Here is a 22,346-nt window from a genome sequence, read left to right as displayed (position 1 = left end):
GAAAAATGGTACCTTACACACCACAGTGATCCATTATATCAGAAAGGTTAGGGGAGCAGTACCAACACAAAAGGAGGAGGAACACAACACTGGGTTTTCCTGGGAGGTTTCTCATTCAAGAATTGACCAGGCCTGACTCTGCTAACTTGTGATATCTGACAAGATCAGCACCTGAGATGGTATGTTTCCTGAAAAGAAATACATGGTAGCACCTCAATGAGGTCTTCACAATGCAAATGACAGAATGAGGCTGTTATAGTGACAAAGATAGAAAAAAACCTGTTACTTACCTGTTGTGCAACTGTTGTCCTAAGAGATGTGGGCACAGATATGTATTCCACTCAGGTGTGCTCATGCCCAGTGCACTGAAGCCAGAGAAAGTTGCCCAGCAGTACCTGTAGGGACAATGCCCATGATCTCTAGCCCTTAGCCCCTCCCCTGACTACTGAAGGGCAGTGCTTCCCTGATGCCTTTCAGCTCCTTTCCACCCAATGTCAAGAGTAGAGACTCTGATGTAGAGGGGATGGAGGATGAGTCACGGAATACCCATCTGCACCCGCATCTTGAAGAACAACAGTTACAAAACAGATAGGTAACCATTTTTTCTTCTTTGAGTGGTTGTAGATGTGTATTCCACACAGGTGACTCATACGCAGTAATCGTAGGAGGTGTTATTCAGAGTCTATTTAAACAACTACAGCAGAATGGCCTTCCCAAAGTTGCACCTGACCTAGATGCAGTGGTAACAGCATAGTGCTTGGTTAACGTATGCATAGAAGACTAGGTAGCAGTCCTGCAAATGTCCTATATCAAAACATCACTGAGAATTGATACTGACATTGCTTGAGTTCTCATCAAATGAGCCCACAATCTTTGTAGAGGCATGGTCTGAGCAACTTCATATGTTGTACTGAAGGAAGTTATCCACCTGGAAATTGTGTGCACAGAGACTGCCTGACACTTAGTTCAATCTGCATAGGAGACAAAATGACAAGGTGATGAACAGAAAAGATTTGTCCTCTCCAGGTAAAATGCCAAACATCGTTTCACATCCAATGTATGAAGTTTCTGTTCATCTGCACTTGTGTGTGGTTTAGGAAAGAATACCAGTAGGTATATTACTTGGTTAAGGTAGAAATGAGGAACCACTTTCAACAAGAATTTAAGATATTGTTGTAGGGCCACTTTGTCTTTGAAAAACTGCATATGGGGGCTCTGCCATTAAGTCCTGTAGCTCAGTTACTCTCCTTGCAGATGTTATAGCAACAAGGAAGGCTGTCTTCTGGCACAATAGGGACAGAGAACAGGTTGTCATGGGCTCAAATGGAAGCCCCATAACAGCAGTTAACACAGTATTAAGGTCTCTCAAGGAAACTGACTCTTTCACTGGTGGGAAGTAACGAATGACTCATCCCAGAAATCTCACTACCATAAAGTCTGAGAAAATGGCTTCCCTTGGATGGGTGGATGGAATGCTGAGATTGCCGCTAAGAGAGACAGACCTAAGCATTGAAGATATAGCAGATACTCCAAAATTTCCTGAACATGAGCTAGCCTTCGTTGAATGCCCAGGGCCAGTGATCAAACCGAAAACCGCTTTCACTTAGCCAAATGGGTAGCTCTAGTGGATGTTTTTTTTTACTATTGAGAGGTATTTGTCTAACATCATGCATTCCTCTTCCTCATCTAGCCATGCAGCATCCACGCAATGAGATGCAGACTGCTCAGTGTTGGATGCAAAACTCAACCATAGTGCTGAGTCAATAGGCAGTAGATCAGGACACAGGAAGAGAGATGGGAGGCTGAATAGATAAACTTAGTAGGTCAGAGAACCAACATTGTCTCGGCCAAATTGTAACAATGAGAATTAGTCTGGTATGATTCAGTTTTAGTTTGAGAATAAGCTGAGGAATCAGTGGGATCATGGGAAAGGCATGCATTAGCACTGATTCCCAGTTCAGGGGGAAGGCACTGGTTAAGGTTCCTGGACTAAGACCAAGCTGAGAGCAAAATTGATGGCACTTCTTGTCTCTTGTTGCAAATAGATCAATAGCTGGGATGCTCCATTTTGCGAAGATGGACCTCAGCACATTGTAACTTCAGAGACCACTCGTGATTCTGGGAGAAAATCCTGTTGAAGTGATCTACCAAGTGATTGTGTACCCCCTGGGTAAGTGAGCAGCTATGTGAATTATGTTTTCCTCGATGAAGAACTGCCAAAACTTTATTGCCTCTTGACAAGCTGGTTGGAGCAGGCTCCTCCCTGCTTGTTCATGCAATACACTGCAGTGTTGTTGTCTGTGAGTATGTGAACCACTGTGCCCCAATATGATCTCAAAAGACTCGGTATGCAGTGTAAATGGCTTGAAGCTCCAGGACGTTGAAATGGAAAGATGTTCTTGTTCTGATCACAAGCCCTGAATTTCCAGTGCCCCTAGATATGGTCCCCAAGCTATTGAAGAGGCATTGGTGATTACAGTTCTGGTTGGTGGAGCAAACGGAACAACCTAGCAAACATTGCTCTGAACTGTTCACCACTGTAGGGAGACCAGGATTGCTGGAGACGCCCAGACAGTTTGGGCAATTGACAATTCGGGCAATAGATCAACTTCAATCACATGTATAGATGACGGGGCAATCTCACATACTAGACTATGTACATGCATGCAGCCACATGGCCTAATAACTTCACGCATACAAGGACTGTAGTCCAAGGTAGAGACTGAAGTCCCAGACGCGGGTGATGAAATGCCTAAAATGGTTCGTTTGGAAGAAATGCTCTCAAACTCAAGACCCAAAGAACTCAATTTTTTTTGAGTCAATGTTAAACAACTTCACTTTGTTAAACAACTTTCCCAAAATCAGACCCAGATGATTGTAGAGACATAACGTGAATTGGAATGCGAGAGGACTTGCCCCTCAGTAACCAATCATCCAGATATGGGAAGATACTAACTTCTTTTTTTCTGAGCTGTGCCGCTACCACAGTCACACATTTGGTAAATACCAATGGAATGGAGGATAGGCTAAACAGAAGCATGGTATACTGATAATGCTGACCTGCCATTACAAATCACAGAAACCTCCTGTGACCTGGAAAAATCGCCACATGAAAGTAAACATCCTGTAAATCAAGGCTAGCAAGCCAGTTGTGATTCAAACCAGGGAGAACAGTCATTACGGTAACCATTCAGAATCTTGTATCTTCCCTCGGACTTGGAGACCAAGAAGTATCATAAGTAGAATTCTTTTCCCTGATTCTGAAGGGAAACCTCCTCTGTGGCCCCCAAAGGTCAAAAAGTGTGCATCTACTGAAGAAGCAGACTCTTAAGAAGGTTCCCTGAAATGGGATGGGGTAGAAGGGTACATGAATAGGAATTGAATGGCATAATCCAGTCCCAGTACTTCGGATCCAGTTGTCTGTAATTATTGACTCTAAGGCCCTGTAGAAGTGGGAAAGCCTACAAATCTATGAATCACCTTGCAGCCAGAAGGGACCACTATGATTATCTAGTCTGACCTCCTATATAACACAGGCCACAGAACCTCCCCAAAATAATTCCTAGAGCAGATATTTTAGAAAGACATCCAATCTTGATTTTAAAATGGTCAGTGATGGAGAATCCATCATGACCCATAGTGAGTTGTTCCAATGATTAATTACTCACTGTTAAAAATTTATACCTTATTTATAATCTGAATGTCTAGCTTCAAATTCCAGCCATTGGATCGTGTTATACTTTTCTGTGATAGATTGAAGAACTCATAATTAAATATTTGTTCCCCAGGTAGATACTTATAGAGTCGCTCCTTAACCTTCTCTTGTTAAGCTAAATAGATTGAGTTCCTTGAATCTATCACTATAAGGCATGTTTTCTAATCCTTTAATCATTCTCATGGCCATACAGGGCCAGCTCCAGGCACTAGCCGAGCAAGCTTCTGCTTGGGGTGGCAGATTCCAAGGGGCGGCATTCCGGCCACCCTTTTTTTTTTTTTTTTTTTGCATTTCACCGCTTCCACGCCCCTGCAGGTTTTTTTCTTTTTGGTTTGCTGCTCCTGCCTGTAGGGGGCAGCGGCGGAGAGGAAGGGAGCTGCTGGGAGCAGTGCTAGGTCTGCAGCAAGCCCGGCATCTGCAGGGCTGGGAGTCACCCTGCACCCGCCGCCCCGCAGGTTTTTTCTTTTCTTCCCTTCGCTGCTCCAGCCAGCCGGGCGGTTTGTTTCGTTCCTCCTCACCCCTTCGCCGCTCCGGCCGGCTGGTTTGTTTCGCGCCCCCCTCCTTCGCCACTCCAGCCGGCCGGGCGGTTTGTTTCACGCCCCCTCACCCCTTCGCCGCTCCGGCCAGCCGGGCGGTTTGTTTCGCGCCCTCCCTCCCTTTGCCGCACTGACGGGCCGGCAGGTTTCACGACCCCCCCCCCCCCCTTTGCTGTTCTGACTGGCCGGCAGGTTTGTTCCCCCTGCCCCTTCGCTGCTCCGGCCGAGCGGCAGGTTTGCCCCCCCCCCCCTCCTTTTGCTGCTCCGGCCCCCGCGCAGGTTTTTTTTTTGCTTGGGGCGGCAAAAAAGCCAGAGCCAGAACTGTGGCCATAGGAGCAGACTTCCGCACTTTCCCACTGGTGCTCCACCTCCCCTCTGTCCCCAAATGGGGGCTTGAAGCGTAATGACTAGAATGCTGACCTCGGAGGCAGAGTCAAATTGGCTGCTTGACCGATGCTGATGGAGGATGGGCTGACTGACTGACATTGGGACCAGAAGACATTATCCTATGAGGCTTGTGCCTCTTGTTGGAGAAGTCATGCTGTCTAGATAATTCGACCTGAAAAACCACCGAGAGCGATATTACTGCTGCTGACACCTCTTTACTGCTGGGGTAAAAATCCCCAAATGAATGCAATTTAGCTCACAAGTCTTTACATCAATGCAGCATCTCCTCAGTTTTGTCAGAGAACAAGAATTGTGGCTGCAGCAACAGATGTTCAGGAGGAGAGGCTACTGGCAGAATAGGATTGAGACCAGGGTGACTTTGGAACATCCCAGAGATTCCAAGGAGGCCACTCTGGGTAAGGGTATGGCATTGGTGGCCAGTAAGCAGGATTGGTGCCGATCTGGATACTGATGGGTGACCCCCAGGAGGTCTTGATGACTTCTGCGAATGATAATGAGAAGGTGAGGGATAAGATAAAGACATCTCTGAGCCTGATGCTGAGAAACTTTCCAAGTAGTCCACATGCAATGGAAGAGCCATCCCCAGCAGGCTCAACAAATGTCCAACCTCATCCAAAGTCCGGCACATGAGATGCATTATGAAGTTAAAACACTAGACACTTCAAGCAGAAGTCAGCACTGATGTCAAAGCCAGCACCATTCCCATCATGGCAGTGAGCACCAGAGCCATCAACAGCAGCAAAGAGAATACATAAGAAGAACATACAAATGGCCATACTGGGTCAGACCTGCGCTAATTTTCAGTGCCAAAAAGGCAGACAACTTCAGTTTTGTACCGAGTTAGAAGAGGTGCTAAAGTTGGTGCCTACACTAATGCCAAGTCCACAACCCATACAGATGGCGCCAAGGGCGCTGATGAAGAAGCCATCACACCTGAGCACCCTTGAATCTGAGGAGACTCAGGAACTGATGCTGCTTGATACGCCTGCACTGGTATGCTGTCAAGCAAAGCAAGTCCGATGCTGCCAACACTGATACCATCAGTACCAGACTCAATGGACGACCCACAGATGATACTGGAGACAACAGTACTGAGTCTATTTGCTCTCGCCTCAGTGCTGAAAAGCAGGTAGATGGCCCTGCTCTCTCACGTACAGGATGAATCATGGTGCCCGTCTGCACTCCTCTTAGAAGGGAAAGAGGAATCTCTCCAAGCTCTGGAACAGCTCCAGCCTCTTTTATGAGATTTTTTTCTAGGGGGACCAGAGAAAGGAGAATGGTCTTTCTTCCTGCTGGGAGAGCCCATGCTGCCTCAAATACCCTCTGGGAGGCCTACTGATCCGTGAAGGTCCCCAGTGCCAAAGCAGGCCATATGGCTTGCTCCAGAAGGTGCTGCTTCAAATGCAAGTCTTGCATTCACTTACAGATGCAGCACCTTTACTTAAAGTGTCCCTACCCCAGGCACAATAAACAGCATGGGTGGGGTCACTATTGAGGACAGTCATTTCACACAATGGATAATGTTTAAACCCTGGTGATGGCATCAGCCAGGATGACTACTACGATAAATTAACCTGAGAGTTCCACTAACTATTTTAATTATTTACTATATACAATAAAATCCCAAACAGACTGATGTACAGCAGCATGAGGTAAAATACCACACAAAATGTTCTGACTTTAGCCGCAGGCAGTGAGAAGGAACTGAGGGTGTCAGGGCAAAGCTGCCCTTAAACAGTCAGGGGAGAAGCTAAGGGCCAGAGGGCACAGGCATCACCCCTCTGGGTACTGCTAGGCCAAGTTCTCCGGGTTCAATGTCCTGGGCACACACACACGAGCGGAATACATGTCTGCAACCATTCAAAGAAGAACTGTCAATGACAAATACTTCTCCCATCCAACTACCCGTGGTTAGTAGACTTTCACTATCCTACTGTACCTGAAGAAATATGCTGTTTTCTAATCTTTACAAAAGTATTCAGGGCTGGTCTATGCTAGTTTTTGCACTGTTGTATCTGCACCAATGTACACCCCGAGGACAGACATGCTGCACAAGTGTACAAAGTCACTTTCCCAATACAGTTTACTTTGATTTGAAACTTAGACAAGCTGCAATAATGAATGTAACTTTTTACACCAGCATAGCTATGCTGGTGCAAAAGTGTCAAGTGTAGAGAAGTCCTCACTCAGTTCATTTATTTATATGGCTTTCTTTAGGAGTTCACTCTTTTATTCATGATAAACAAACATATAAATGCTTACAAGAGAACCCTGTGAACTAAGAAAATACAAAGTGATATCAGTACAGTCAGTAAAATGTTGGCCTCATTGAGGTGAATGGCTACTTTGCCATTGAGTTCAGTGGGCACAGAATTTCACCCAATCTGTTTACCCCATTCTTGCACAGAAAAGTATAACAAAAGTGAATTTCTATAGATGGTTTGCCATTCTATCTTCCATAGAGATCAATGAGAAATTTATAAATTGTGTTTTCCTAATGTCCTTCTCCTCCTGCTTAAAGAAAGTGTCTACTTTATTGCAGAATGGGCCATCAAGACTAAAGCTATCAAGGTGAAAACTTTTAACAGGTTAACACATTAGCAGTCCATTGAACCACTGCACTAGTTTAATTCTTTCTTTTTCAACTTAGACTGTAAATTAGATTTGACAGTATCATTTTACATTTTACACAAAGTCACTTAAAATATATGTTAATGACGAAAGAAAAATCAGAGAGTATTCTAGACATAAACATCCGTCAGAAACAAATATTTTTAGCAGGACTCACCATCTCATTTCCGAAAAGGATGTCAACGTAAGGCATGACTTTCATCAGTGGCTCCTTATAGAACTGGCTAATGAATGGTGCAGAAAGATTCAAAGTGAAGATCTTGTTGTCTGCAGAAGAATGACTGGCCACCTTTAATACTGCTTCTGGTGAAACTGTAAGAAAAAATCCCTGCAAGCAAGCAAACAAATATATATTACTAATTTCAAATTAGGAATTATATTAAATAAGTTGTTTGCAGGTGGGACAAAAAATGAAAAGCACACTTATCGAACATGAAACTGTATAAATGGCATCCTTTGATTTAATTTAATTAGTTAGATTAATCCATTATGCCTGATCTCTTAATAATGCAGTATAATATTTAAACAATGAAAAGGATGTCATTCTACATAATTAATAATATTTTGTAATATAAAATACGAAGCCAAATGTTAATAAAGCCAATATCAATAAAAGGAAACAAATAACTACATAAGTTAGGGTTGCCAACCCTCCAGGACTGCGCTGGAGTCTCTGGGAATTAAAGATGAATCTTTAATTAAAGAGTATGTCATGTAATGAAACCTCCAGGAATACATCCAACCAAAATTGGCAACCCTAACATAAGTGCGGTCTCCCAAAGGAAAAGCTAATTTAGAATAAGGAGTGCAGATCAGGGTTTAGGAAAGTAATATGAGTGAAGATCAGACCAGTATACTTGACTTGATTCCCTTCTGAGGGAAGCCAATTCTGCTGGAATGTATACCAGGCTCATTCAAATTAATACATTGAAGCTAAAAGAAAATCTTAATTACCTGACATTAGTAGTCCCTATCACTTTCTTTAAGGTTTCCAGACAGTAGAAGAACAGGCCACATATACCTTTTAGTCTTGAACTGTAATACACCTTTGTTACTTTGCAATACACTGTTACTAATACCTGTTTTGGTATATTATATTTATATGGATCAGTGGTTCCCAAACTTTAACATCCTGTGAACCCTTTTCACTAAAATGTCAAGTCTCGTGAACCCCCTCTTAAAAATGAATATTTTCAGGGATTTTCTCTTTTACCCGAGTATAAATTATAAAAGCAGTGATCTCGGAAATATAAAATTTGTTTTTGTGACATGTTTATTACACACTATGTATTAATTATTATTGATCATTACAGTATTTTTATTGCATTATGAAAATGGCAACACTCTTCCAAGATCTCACTTTTGTAGCTTGTATCACTTTGAATAAGCCTGTTATAAGACAAGGCTCCTATGTTTCATCAAGGAGTATCAGATGTGAAACAGCATTAAGGTAATTAAGAAGCCAACTCAAAGAGTTCCTTCTACACAAGCATTCAGGTCTTGAGCACTCCAGGCAAACAATGCACGTTACAACAAAGCTTAAACTTGTTCTTCATAATAATTTTAAAAACAATACTAGCTGCCTATTTAATTTTAAAAACAGCAAAAAATATCCACTTTCCTTTCCATTTCTTATAAGGAGTCTTGAAGGTTAAGTCTCTTCAGTGTCCCATCCTGCTCGGGGTCCCCAGGGACAGCGCTGTCCACCATTAGGGAATTTTTCCCAAGAACCCCCTGTAACATTTTGTGAACCCCCAAGGGTTCACAAACCCCAGTTTGGGAAACACTGATATAGATCCTGGACACTGGTAGGGAATGCTAGTTAATGTAACTATTGCAAGCTCTGTAGATTGTATATACTTTATTATAGTCATAATTTTTCAAGATCTTCTCCCTCTCCCAACTCAAATGATAAAAACAGTACAAATATAAAATAAGTGTCAAAAATGAAATACTGAATAAACAGAGTTGAACCAGAAACAAGCCAGTATCTCATTTAATTAAATTTCATTTTACCTTCTTTTTTCTCCTTTACTTTATGTTCTCTCGCATCCTTAAGTGCATACAGCATCCACCAGTTTTCCACCATTTATTTTGGTCTTGGGCTAGTCTGTTTAGGCTTCTGAGTGTCATGTTGATGAATTTACCTTTCTCTATTTTTCTAAGTAATACTTCTCTAGGTTGTCCTCTTTTTTTCTTTCCAGGTGGTGGCCATGTTATCACTTGCTGTGGAAGTTGTGTTAGTGGCATCCTTAAAGCGTGGCCTAAATATGTCCATCATTTTCTTCTTGACATATTTGATGCTTCAGTATGGTTTACTCTCCCTTGAATTTCTGATGTTGCAAGAAACTGCCTTCAATGCACTTCAAAGATCTTTCATAAGCACTTACTTTGGAATGAGTTAATCTTCTCATCAATTTCTGTTGTAGATTCCTATGACTCTGCTACAGACATGACACCAGTATTCAAAATTCATAGTTGTGCGTCAGTGCCAATCACGCTACTTTTCCAAATCCTCTCAAGCTTATGAAAGTTGTTTGCTGCTTTTGATATTCATTGCTTGACATTTAGCATGGTGTCACTATCGTATTTCTGACTCCATAGATAGGTAAAATGACTTCTTCTAGTAGGTTGATGTCAAAATGGGAACCATGAATGAAAAGATGTGATGGCTGCCATTTTGAGCTCAACATTCTGAATCTTTGTGACTAAAATTTAACATGCAATGTTGCACTGCACACATACCAATCATTATTTCAAAACCAATTGCAACTTAGTAGAACCAATAATTAAAAGCAGGCAAAATGAGTCTTCATTAAGGAGCAACCACTTACCCAAGTCTGGTTATGCAAATAAATAAAACTGGTTTTATTCCTACAAGTGAAAAAATCTGTGACCTCAAATTCCCCCTTATGAAATGACAGACTTTGTCCCTACTCAAAATTACTGATCTCAGTTTTTACACCCAATGTGTTGTGATGATTGATAGTAGCCCATCTTTTATACATTGTTTCAACCAAAAAAGGGACTTTTTTTTTTTAAACTGGTGACACATTGACTTTACCACGGTAAATAGTTCCATAAACTTTAATATCACAGTAGGATACCAAGTTAAACATACTCTAAGATGCTTCCCTTATTAAAAATAATACCCTTATATCTGCTCAATTATAGTAGTTTTGCTTTTCCATCACTGTAGTGAGGCGGCCTGCCTCCCAGCCGCACCTGAGAGGGACGAGCCAGAACAGCCGCCTCAGTAGGCGGAGCCACCGCCACCTGTCCCCGCCCCCCGGAAGTCAAGGGGCGGGACAGGAAGTATAAAGGCCCGGGCCCAGCGCTCAGTTGGGCCCCGGCCACTGGAGAGGACAGACGCTGGTGCCCGAGCTCCTGCTGAACCAAGCCTGCCCCGAGCCCGGTACTCAGAGGAGGACTGGCCGAGCCTGCCCCGAGCCCGGTACCCAGAGGAGGACTGGCCGAGCCTGCCCCGAGCCCGGTACCCACAGGAGGACTGGCCGAGCCTGCCCCGAGCCCGGTACCCAGAGGAGGAGTCGAGCCCACCCGTGCACCCGTCTCCTGAGGAGCCCATGCTGGTGGACCCCTCTGCTGAAGCTCCGACGATACAGGTACCAACGGAGGGGGAGATTGGAAGTGGCCCGGGGATAGCCGACCCCAGTCTGGCTGTAGCCGACACTGAGCCTATGTCAGTGTGTTGCGGCCAGGATCCCCACTGACTGCAGCGGATCCACGCCGCTGCTAGGGTCCCGGGCCGGGACATAGTGGAGTGGGTGGGCCTGTGTCCCCCCTGCCACCCTACTCACGGGTGGCAGTCTCCCCCTCACCCCCAACGCTCAGGCTTAGAAGCCCGGACTTACCTGTTGCTGCCCCGCCCTGAGCTAGGGCTTGGGCTTGATACACTGAACTGCTGCTCAGCCCTGCCTGAGGGTCTGAGCCCTGTACCTGTTGCTGCCCCACCCGGAGCTAGGGCTTGGGCTTTATAAACTGAACTGCTGCTCAGCCCTGCCTGAGTGTCTGAGCCCTGTACCTGTTGCTGCCCCGCCCGGAGCTAGGGCTTGGGCTTTATAAACTGAACTGCTGCTCAGCCCTGCCTGAGTGTCTGAGCCCTGTACCTGTTGCTGCCCCGCCCGGAGCTAGGGCTTGGGCTTTATAAACTGAACTGCTGCTCAGCCCTGCCTGAGGGTCTGAGCCCTGTATCTGTTGCTGCCCCGCCCTGAGCTAGGGCTTTGGCTTGATACACTGAACTACTGTTTGTTTGTTCCTGTTTGTTTGCTCAGCCCCTGCCTGAGGGTCTGAGCCCAGGACTACTGCCTGTTGCCCCGCCCTAGTCTAGGGCATTGATTGTAAGACTGAACTGCTACTCAGCATCCTGTAGTGAGGCGGCCTGGTTCCCAGGCGCCCGGAAGGCAAGAGCGACCCCTCACCTGACAAGGGGACCCGCACACGGACCCTTACAATCACCTAGAAGAGTTCACTAAATAGTCTCAAATTTGATTAAACTTACTGAATTAAAGGCAGCAATCACATGTGCTGCAAAGTAACAAGCAACTTGCAAGTAGGGTCTTGTAAGTGAAGCGCCATTTCAGCCTCATCTATAGCAACACTATTGCAACACTCTAAAAAACAATGATGAAAGGGCTCTATTTTCCAGTTCTCATCACCATATTATTCTGTCTTCACATTAGAATACATCTGTATTTTTATTCAAAGTAATTCAGCTAAAGATCTTAGAAGTTCTACTCATTGACAAATTTTAGCTTAACAAGGAGTTTAAAGATTAAAGATCATTTCGAAAACACTGTCTAAATATTTCCCGTTGCTCCACACTTCCCAGTTTAGCAAATATACAATCACTTCCAAAATCTGGGTTTGATTCTGCCAAGAGCTGAGTGCCCAATTAAGGGCAACAGGAGTTGAGGATCCTTTGCATCTTCTTGAGGTGCTCAGCACCTTTCAGGATTGAACCATACAAGCAACCAAGCTGCCTCCTTTCTATTTTTGTATCCTAAAGAATTAAAACGAACAGTTTATATAACATCTTGTCTCCATAGCAATCTCTTCCATCTTTTAGTGTTTCATTTAATGAGCAGAGTTAGAATTTAAAAAAAAAACTGTTCCAAGCACAAAATAAAAACCTTTCATGCTAGCATGTTGCCAGCTGTGGATAAACCACATAGTGGTCTGCATAAATATTAACCTGGTCAAATAATTAGGCTTCTCACCAATTTAAGACTGAAAACTTGATCTGAACTAAAATACATCTGATTGTAATTTAAGGTACAGAATAGTATCCCCTTGGGATCTAAGTCAGGCCTAAGTCCAACTTTCCCCCCTCCTCTTTTGAAATGCAACATAAGGGTATTTGAGATGCACAAAGTATAACTTGCATTTCAGACCTTCCACAGTAAATGCTATGAACTCACAAAAGTTGCAAAATTGACTTTTGGGTTTCTTGAAAATAAACTTCGCAATTTAATTTCATTCCACTCTTCAAAAGGTTTCTTTCCCTCATATTTTTCTTTAAATGAATATTTGGTATTAAAACATTTAGGGATTACAGCTGTACTATAGAGAGCTCTTTTTTAATACTCTGCCAAGCATAATTTTTCTTTGTAGAAGTAATTTTCGGCTGTTTGTTCCAGGCAGTAGTGCCGAAAAAGAATGTAGGGGAAAATTTGACTGGTCTTTATCCAGAGAGCTGGATTTAAGAAAGCCAATCAGAGTTTGCATTTCAAGAACTGAAATGGACTTTGGCCATGTCTTTACTGAGGCTCCAATTTCAGCCATCATTGTCCAGCCATCAGCACAGTTGCACCAATGCAACTAGTTTTGATTTGCACCATTGTGGCTTACTATAGTTTCAAATAGGAGTAAGCTCCACCAGTTCAAACAACAGTTTTCCTTGTCTATGCTAGAGGTTTGCACCAGTGTTGCTACAAGAACGTCTGGCCACAATAGCTGTAATCAGAACAAATCATCACTGTAGACAAAGCCTTTGAAATTCCATATGCAAATTTCTCTCTGATGCTTAAGACAAGTGGCTTGCAGCATTTTCAAACTGGCAGGCTACAACCAGTATCTAGTAATAACATAAGGTCAACAAAAGTATATTTGTCGGTCCAAGGAGTGAACATTTAGTAATAAAAATATAAGATTAGGTTATTGGAAAGCAGAGACATAACAGGACAAAGTAACATCAAATTATCGTTCTGTTTCTCATATCGTAGAGCACTGCCAACTTCCTAAGTGGCTGGAAGTTATATTTCCTAGTTACACATTAACCAGTGCTAAAAAACATGATTATTGCCTTAAACCTCTCTTGTTATTGTATAGGACACATGGAAACCACTTCTGCTCTATTCTGAAATTGACATTCTCTAGCTGCAAATGAACACATTGTGAACTCCCAACAGAAATGGTTTGAATGGAGGAAAAATATAAAACAGCTAATCAGGAGAACTCTCTTAGCAGAGCACTCTCATCTTGATGTTTATGGATGAAACCGCCTTTTAGTATTAATGGGAGTTATAACGAGAGGTCACCTACCAGCAGCTGTTATTTGAGGGCAACAGCTATGCATATTCCAACTTGCAGGATTGGCACCTCCTGGTATTGAGCAGTGGAATCTTCTAGAGAGCAGTGTCTGTTGAGGCCACTTGTCTCTCCCTTCCACTCCACTTGTGGATGATTCCCAAAATATAAAAGGAGGAGTGGCCCCAACCACTGTTCAGTGCCTTCTCTAATTTTGGAATTCTTTACACAAGACACCAAAGAAATGGGGAACATGGGCAGGGGATGTGAACACACAGAGGCAACACTCTCAAAGAACAACAGTTACTGGCAAATAACTTCTCTTTCTTCTTCCAATGGCCTCTGCTCATTCCCTCTTGTGGGAGATTAGCAAGCAGTACAGCTCCATAGGAAGGTGGGCTGAGGAGATCTAGATGAACAAGAACTGCCAAAATGAGCATCAGCGCGGAATGGCAGGTCAAGAGAGTATTAGAAGGTGGCCACAATTTTGCTCTCCCTGATCACACCTAAGAAAGGGACAAATTTTTGCTTCAAGTAACAACTTTACGAATTCTGTGAAAAGACTAAGCCCCCAAAGGATGCTGTCTTCAGATTAACGGAATATCTTTTAACATGTATCCAGGTGAATGAAAAGGTGGTAAATCATACCAATGGTGTAAAAGAGACTTGGGGAATACAGACAAGTTTAGTGGCCTGTAAGAGATGGAAACAGAGATGACTTGAGACTGGAAACAGAGAAGAGGATACCAATGAAATCCTACTTCAGTTTATAGAGGAATAGCCATTTGACCTGTATTTCACTGAGGTTTGGTTTACACAGTTTTGGTACCAAGATTACTATGCTACTTAGGGGTGTGATTTTTTACTTATACTGGCACTGGACTACTTCAAGCAAGTGGAGCATTTGGAAACAGTGCCAAAACCTTGGCACCAGACTCAGATGGTTATGGGAACATTAATGCCATGAATTATGGGCATCAAGCAGTTCACCGGGTCCATGGTGCTGGATACTAGACCCTGCACTCTATTGACCTGTATGGATCAAGGGATTTCTATGGTATCAGACTGTCAGCACCAAATTATGTCAACCTGTAAGGCTCTGAGGACTTTGGCACAAAGCTGACAGTACCAGAACCTTGGTGCTGAATTAGGCTGACTTGGAGGAATCCAGGAACTTTAATGCCAGCACAAGCCCTAGCACTGGGCTAAGGCAGATAAGACCAAAGAGATGGATGCCACCAGATATAAAGCCACTTAGCTTAGTGGCTGTCTAAAGATGATGCTGGAGGTGCACATTGCCAGATGGTGTCGACTGGACCTGAGAGGCCTCCCCCATCAGTAGAGCTCTGTGAGGTGGCCCTCCTGCTCTTTTCTATCTTTCATATTCAGGTGTCCTTTTCATAGACATCAGAATGACTGGACGCAGGTAGTAATTTTCTGCATAAGTAATTTGTCTTGTGAGATCATCTCTCCTATTTTTATCACATGAAGACCCAGAGGGTTTCCTCTGATTCACACTAAACCTATGCAGCACCAGCAATAGTAGATGTGAGTGCAATGAAGTAAGAGTGTCAGAAGTGTCTGCATCACAGGACTGGAGATGGTTGAAACATCTCCTGGAGCCAGGAATACTCCAGCTCTGGTGAAGGTATTTCTCTATAAGGTGTTCCATCCAAAGGCACTGATCTTGCAATCACTTGTGCACATGAGAATCTTTATTCACATGCATAGTTCCATTGAATTCAGTAAGATAACACACAAGTGAAATTACTCACATGCGTGAGTGTTTACATGATCAGGGCCAAGATTTTTCTAAAGCCAACAAGTATTTCTTTAAACCCAAAGCTGAAATCTGTGACTTAATATTCATTTAGACAAACCCAGACTCAGATGACAACAAGCAACTATGTATTGTTGGATTATTATTGTTGAATACCATACAAACAATGTTTGTATAAGAATATTTAGAAAACAAAAAATAGGACTCAAGCAAAAAAGAGGTTAGTTACCTGTAACTGAGGCTCTTCAAAATGTGTGGTCCCTATCCGTATTCCACTGAGAGTTATACGCATGTGCCATGTGTCCGGAGCTGGATATTTTGGAAGTAGCAGTGTCTGTTAGTTCATGCATGCACCCTTGCTTCACTGTTTCATCCGAGGTGCTAAAGGGTAGGGTGGACCGACTGCGCCTTCAGTTCCTTCTCCACCACAAAACAAGAAATCCGCAGTAGAGGGGAAGGAGGACAGGATTTGAATACAGATAGGGACCTCACATCTCAAAGAACCTCCAGTTACAGGTAAGTAATCTCTTATCTTCGAGTGATGGTCCTTATTGTATTCCACTGAGGGTGAAAGGAAGATGATGGAATCGTGGAACAGAGAACAGCCACACCGAACGAGCCATCCATTGCAGAATCTCGCACCAAGGCATAATGGGAAAAGAAGGTATGTACTGAACTCCATGTGGCCAACCTACATATGTCTGTAAGCGGTACGTCATGAGGTGCTGCTGTAGTCAATGCTTGCACTCTTATGGAGTGGACTTTTATCCCAAGTGGTGGAGACAATCCCAATAACTGATAAGAGTGTAATGTACCCCGAAACCCACTTAGAATGGAGATCGCTTGCCCTTTAATCCTGTCTGTTATAGTGATAAAAAGTCTAGGGCAATGGTTCTCAACAAGGGGTCTGGGGCCCCTTGGGGGGGCCGCAAACAGGTTTCAGGGGGTCCACCAAGCAAGGCCAGTGTTACAGTCACTGGGTCTCAGGGCAGAAAGCTGAAATCCTACCTCATGGGACTGAAGTCCAGGGCCCTGAGCCCTGCCACCCGGGGCTGACGTCGAAGCCTGAACAATGTAGCTTTGCAGGGGTCTCTGTGGCATGGGGCCCCAGGCAATTACTCTGCTTGCTACCCACTAACACCAGCCCTGGATTTTATATGCAGAAAACCAGCTATTGTGGCACAGGTGGGCTGTGGAGTTTTTATAGCACATTGCAGGGGCCTCAGAAAGAAAAAGGTTGAGAACCCCTGGTCTAGGGGACTTCCTGAATGATCTTGTCTTCCACTGATAGAAAGCCAGGGCCTGGCAGATGTCGAGGGAGTGAAGGTGCTGTTCCTCCACTGAGGAGTGAGGTTTTGGAAAAAAAGCAAATAAGTGTATGGATTGGTTGAGATGAAAGCAGGATACATCCAGGAAAGCTGGTAGTGCAAGTGGGGAACACGCTGACATGTGGAGAGGAAGAGGAAACCAGAACTGGCAAGGCCAAAACAGAGTGATCAGATAACTGCTCTCTTCTGTCTGATCTCGTGTAGGACATGCAGCAGGAGCAGTAGGGGAGGCATGGTGTAATTTATCTGATCTGACAAGCGGATGACTCGTGGATTGCCTTGGGAAAGAGTGACGAGCAGTAGTGGGTGCATTTGCTGTAGGCATGGGAGGCAAAGATGTCCCTGGTAGGAATCCTCCAGTGGTCGAAAATGTTGGTGACCATGGTGTCGTGGATCTCCCATTTGTGGTCGGTCACGAATTTCTTGGTGAGGGACTTGCAATTATGTTTTGAATCCCAGGGAGCTATGCTGCTGACAACAGGATCATGTGGCCAGTGCATCAATCCCAAAGACGAACTGCCTCTGCATAAAGTGCAGGTGACCTTGTGCCCCCTTGTTTGTTGCTGTAGTGAACAGTGGTGGTTTTGTCTGACATGATGAGAACATGATAGGAATAAATGGATGGGAGAAATGCGCAACATGCTGTCCGCACCACCCAGAGTTACACAATATTGATGTGCATCTGGGATTCCAGAGTGGTCCAAATCACTTGAGTCACATGCTCACCCATGTGGGTACCACCCCATCTGATAATCGTTGCATCTGTGATGATCGTCATTTTTGGGGAGAACGGAAGGAATGGTGTCCCAGTGCAGACCTGACCTGAGTCTGTCCACCACCAGAAGGAGGAGAGAACCTCGTGGGGAACCATCAGTAGGAAATCCGTATTGTGGTGCATGGGAGAATATGTCCTTTTGAGCCACAGTTGTAGGAAGCAAAAGCGGAAATGAATTAAGGCAGTAATGTATGTGCAAGCTGTCATGTGGCCAAGAAGAGAAAGGTAAGTCCTGGCCAGAACAGAAGGACTGGAAATCACCTTGGAAATTAGTCTTATAGGGTCTGGAACCTGTCCTCCTGTAGGTAGGCGCATGCCGATATCGCGTCAATGCGGCCACCAATAAATGCAAGGGAATGTGTGAGATCCAAAGTCAATTTTTCAATGTTTATACTCACTCCCAGGGAGGAGAAAAGTGTGAGCAGCACAGAGGCTGAGGCGCAAGCCCACCCTTTTGATTGCACTGCTAGCAGCCAATTGTCAAGAGAAGGGAATGTAAGGACCCCTTGGTGCTGGAGGTGGGCTTCCACTACCAAAAAAACTTTGGTGAAGACCCATGAAGCAGTGGTGAGTACAAACAGTAAAACTCTGTATTGGAGGTGATGAAGGCCCACCGTGAATCTTAGGAAACATCTGTGGGTAGGATGGGTACCCATGTGGATGTATGCATCCCGCATATCGAGAGCTGTAAATCACATGCCTCTTTCTAATGAAACTTTGGCTTGGGTATGAAGCAGTTGAGATGGCAGAGGTCTAAGATCAGTCTCTACCTGCTCTTCTTCTTGGCAACTTGGAAATAGGTGGAACAGAACCCTGCGCCCTGACCTATCACTCCCCTTTGCAATAGGAGTCCACTTTTAGGGTGAGAATGCTGTTGTGAGAGTGGTCCCTGAGGCGGGGCCAGGGCGGGGGACGTGGATGAGGTAATCTTGTGAACTCGATCATACAGCCATGTCGAATGACATCCAGGACCCATTTTTCCATTGTTATAGCACTCCAAGCTTGTAAAAAGTGTGCTAGACGCCCCCTGAAGGGGATGGGTCAGGTTTACGGCATGAGGGGGTTGGTGGCTCTCTAGATACTCTCTGAAATATCACTTCTATATCACTAAGTGTAGGAGATGCTAATGGTTGTGATGATAAACCCAGAGGGTGGGGCCATTGGGTCTTCTGCCATTTGTAAAACTTGCACTTGAATGCTGGTGTGTAGATACTTAGTGATTACAGAGTGGCTCTGAAGTCCTTGAGGGAGTGGAGGGAATCATTAGTCTTCTGATAGACGAGATGAGACTCATTAAACGGGAGGTTCTATATGGTGTTCTGGACTTCCTTTGAGAAACCTGGTGAAAACAGCCACAACTCCCTCCTCCCGACAATTCCTGTAAGCCCTAGTGTGCAAAGAAGTATTTGCTGCATGCATTGCAGCCTGGAGTGTTGTCTTTGCAACTAGCTTTCCCTCCTGAAGGATAGCCTGGAAGTGGACTTGATCGTGCTGGAGAAATTTGTCTGAGAAGTCTGCCAACTTGCCATAGGTAAGAAAATTATATGTAGTGAATAGAGTCAAGTGATTGGAGATGCAAAATTGAAGGCTTGCGGAGAAGAAGAACTTGTGACCCAGAAGGTCCAGTCGTTTGCCCTCTTTGTCCGCTGGGGGGGGAATGTGAGTGTTGTTGCTGGGCCTGCTCCCTTGGACCCTTTTGCAGGTACATAGTACCTCTTCTCTGCCCCCTTGAGGGTGGGTGTGCAAGTGGCTGGAGAGTGCCAGACACGCTGGACTGGTTGAAGAACCATTGTTCAGTTGAGCCACTCTTGCTGGTAAGATTTCAAGCACCTGGTGCTGTTTCTCCTGTACTTCCTCCAGTGGAATGTGGAGGGCATCAGCCACCCTACATAACAATTCCTGGAACTGATGGTAGTCATCAGGGGATAAGAAGGGAGTCGAAGACACTGCGGCGTCTGGAGACAACGAAGGGAACCGCTCTGGTTCTGGTGGTATTGTTGGAGTCGGACTAAGTGGTGCATCCTCCAGTATAGGTTCAGAATGACTACTTGGTGACAGTCGAAGAGGAGAGATGGGGACTCCTCTCAAATGGACCAAGAAGGTTTCAAAGGCAGATACTGCGGTTATGACCCCCAGTACAGTCAACCAGGCAGACCAAGAGGCGGGGTGCCAGTGGCTCCGTTGCTTCAGAAAGGGAGGGTCTTGCCATTAAGTCGGCAGAACCTTAGGTTAGTCATATTGGTGGTATGGGAGGGCCAGGCCCTGGGCTCCATCTGAGTCCTCCAATGCTGAAAAATCAGAACCCAGTTTGAATGGCAGTGACATTGGAACTGTGGGAGCTGTAGGTGAACAGGCAGTAACATGACCTGAGAGAGAATATGTAGGAGACCATATCCCCCTAGGAGGCGATGGCACTTGAAGATGTGGAGATCTCACCTCCTCCAAGGCAAAGAGTTCATGAGGTTTGGGAGCTGACTCAGGTCTCCCCAGTATCAGTGGTATGCACTCCACAGTCAGAACAAGAGCTGGAACAGAGGACTGCTTCAGAACTGAAGGTTCCCTTGACTTCAGTGGTGCTGACCTGGAAGGAATATGCAGCTTAGTGGACAGAACAGGCAAATCCGATGGTCTGTGCGACTTCTTATTGTGTTTGTGAGCACTGGAACATGCTGCTTCTCCGTGACAGGAACTAGGCGATGGAACAGTATCCTTCTTGGGTCTGGAAGACGACTTACTGCCACACTGATGTGCACACTTCCTTGCCTCACAAATAGGTTCCAGCATGGGGTCCATAACACTGGTACCCGTGGAACCAGACTGGAGCTCTGCGGCAGGAGGCGCACTACTTGATTGCTCAGGCTGATGTACAGGGGGTTTCCCAGCCTGAATCCAACTGCGGCCTCATGGCAACCTCCATGAGATGCTTCTTGAGGCAGAGAGCCCAGCCTTCCCAGGTACAACTTGAGAAGGAGAGGCAGATACTGAACCTGAATGCAATGTGGGCTTCCCCCAAACAGCAACAGCAGCATAGCTGCTCATTGCTGATCAAGAATGAGCAAGGGCAGGAAGTGCAAAGATTGAACCCCAGGATCTTCAGCATAATCTAGCATCCTGGTGTGGGTGCTGAGATGGTTGGGGGAGTGGGAGATTGGCAAAACGGCATCCCAAAATCCTTAAAACTACTACTCTCAGTAAAACTACTACAAAAATAACAAAAAATACTATTTACAAGAATAAAAGTCTTTTTTCTGTGTTTTAGAAAGTATGTCACAAGAAAATAGTAAAGGCTCCAACTCAGACCATGCAGCAATGAGAAGGAACAGCAATGAGAAGGTGTAGTCAGTCTACTCTGCCTTTTATCACCTCGTATGAAACCATGAGGCGGAGGAAGGGGACACGAGCAGACCAATGGAAACCACTACTTTCAAAATCCCCAGCTCCAGATGCTTGACGCATGTGTATAACCCTCAGTGGAAATAATAGGAACCATCATTCAAAGCAGAACTAAAACAGTTTACATAAAAAAATAATTCATAGCCATCTGAGCCAATGGATTTTGAGTCATGATAGTCTGGACTGATTTTCAAACAGCATTTGATAACAATATAGAAAAACTGTAAGGGAGCATCAAAATATTTAACTGTCAGAAACAAATATAAAGCTGCCTGCTGCCATTTAAAATAGGTTCTATTCTGCCAACACAGAAAGAAATAAATTCTTTAATCCAAACTTATTTTATGGGAAACATTTACAGCAATATGCAATTTCAATTACACCACCCTCATCTATCAAAAGGATGGAAGTTTTCTGTACATACAGACAATAAAATGTTGCGGTAATGAAAATCCTGATATAAGTCCTGATTCAACAAAGAACTTGCTTAACTTGGGGCTGGTCTACACTAAAGTTAGGCTGGCTTAACGATATCGCTCAGGGCTGTGAAAAATTTCATGCCTTATGCAATGTAGTTAAACTAATCTAAATCCCAGTGTAGACACCACTAGGTTGACGGAAGAGGTGGATTTAGAAAGTGATAGAAGAACCCCTTCTGTTGCGGCGGTCAGTGTCTACGCTACAGCAGCACTGCAGCTGTGCTCCTGTAGCATTTCTAGTGTAAACATAGCCTAAGCATGTGACTAGTCCCACTGAAATCTGTGGGACTACTTAGATGCTTAAAGTTAAGCACATGCTTAAGTCCTCTGCTGAACTGAAGTCATAACAACTCACTAAGCCAGATCTTTTGCTCAGGTTAAATCTCCTTTGAGCTCCAATGCCACAAAGGGGACTTAAAGCTACCGTAATCAGACAGATGAACAATCCCTTATCATAGTGTAGCCTTGCACCATCCATTCCTCCCCCTGTAAACCTAGTGAGCATATCAAGGGCATGCATGGAGTAAAGCTGGCGAACAATGCACTCTGGCAATCCTAGGCCTGCAGAATGATCCTTCAGGGAATTATTCTAGCTAGGATACATTAGAGCAAGCCCCTATGAGTATATCTTCCCCCATGGAGAAGGTAGAAAGGTGGTTGTAGAAAGTAGAAAGGTGGACAGTAAAAAGATGGCCCTGCCTGGAGCACTCTCCCGTGGAAGGCTGTGGCAGAACAGGCACATCTGCCTCAATTTT

At 44.5% G+C, this 22,346-nt stretch overlaps 1 protein-coding gene across 7 annotated transcripts in view; it reads right to left on the bottom strand.

The window, feature by feature from the left end:
• ADK (adenosine kinase) overlaps positions 1 to 22,346 on the bottom strand; it is a 566,325-nt gene that overhangs the window by 126,688 nt on the left and 417,291 nt on the right. For all 7 annotated transcript variants that reach the window (XM_045025033.1, XM_045025027.1, XM_045025030.1 and 4 more), the window contains one exon: positions 7,448 to 7,618. In XM_045025033.1, the coding sequence (XP_044880968.1) occupies positions 7,448 to 7,618 (171 nt within the window). The remainder of the gene's footprint in view (positions 1 to 7,447; positions 7,619 to 22,346) is intronic.

Source organism: Mauremys mutica, chromosome 7, assembly GCF_020497125.1.
Source record: "Mauremys mutica isolate MM-2020 ecotype Southern chromosome 7, ASM2049712v1, whole genome shotgun sequence".
In the NCBI taxonomy this organism is placed as follows: domain Eukaryota; kingdom Metazoa; phylum Chordata; order Testudines; family Geoemydidae; genus Mauremys; species Mauremys mutica.
Note: the sequence above shows the minus strand (reverse complement) of the source record. Positions and strands in the feature narration are given on the sequence as shown.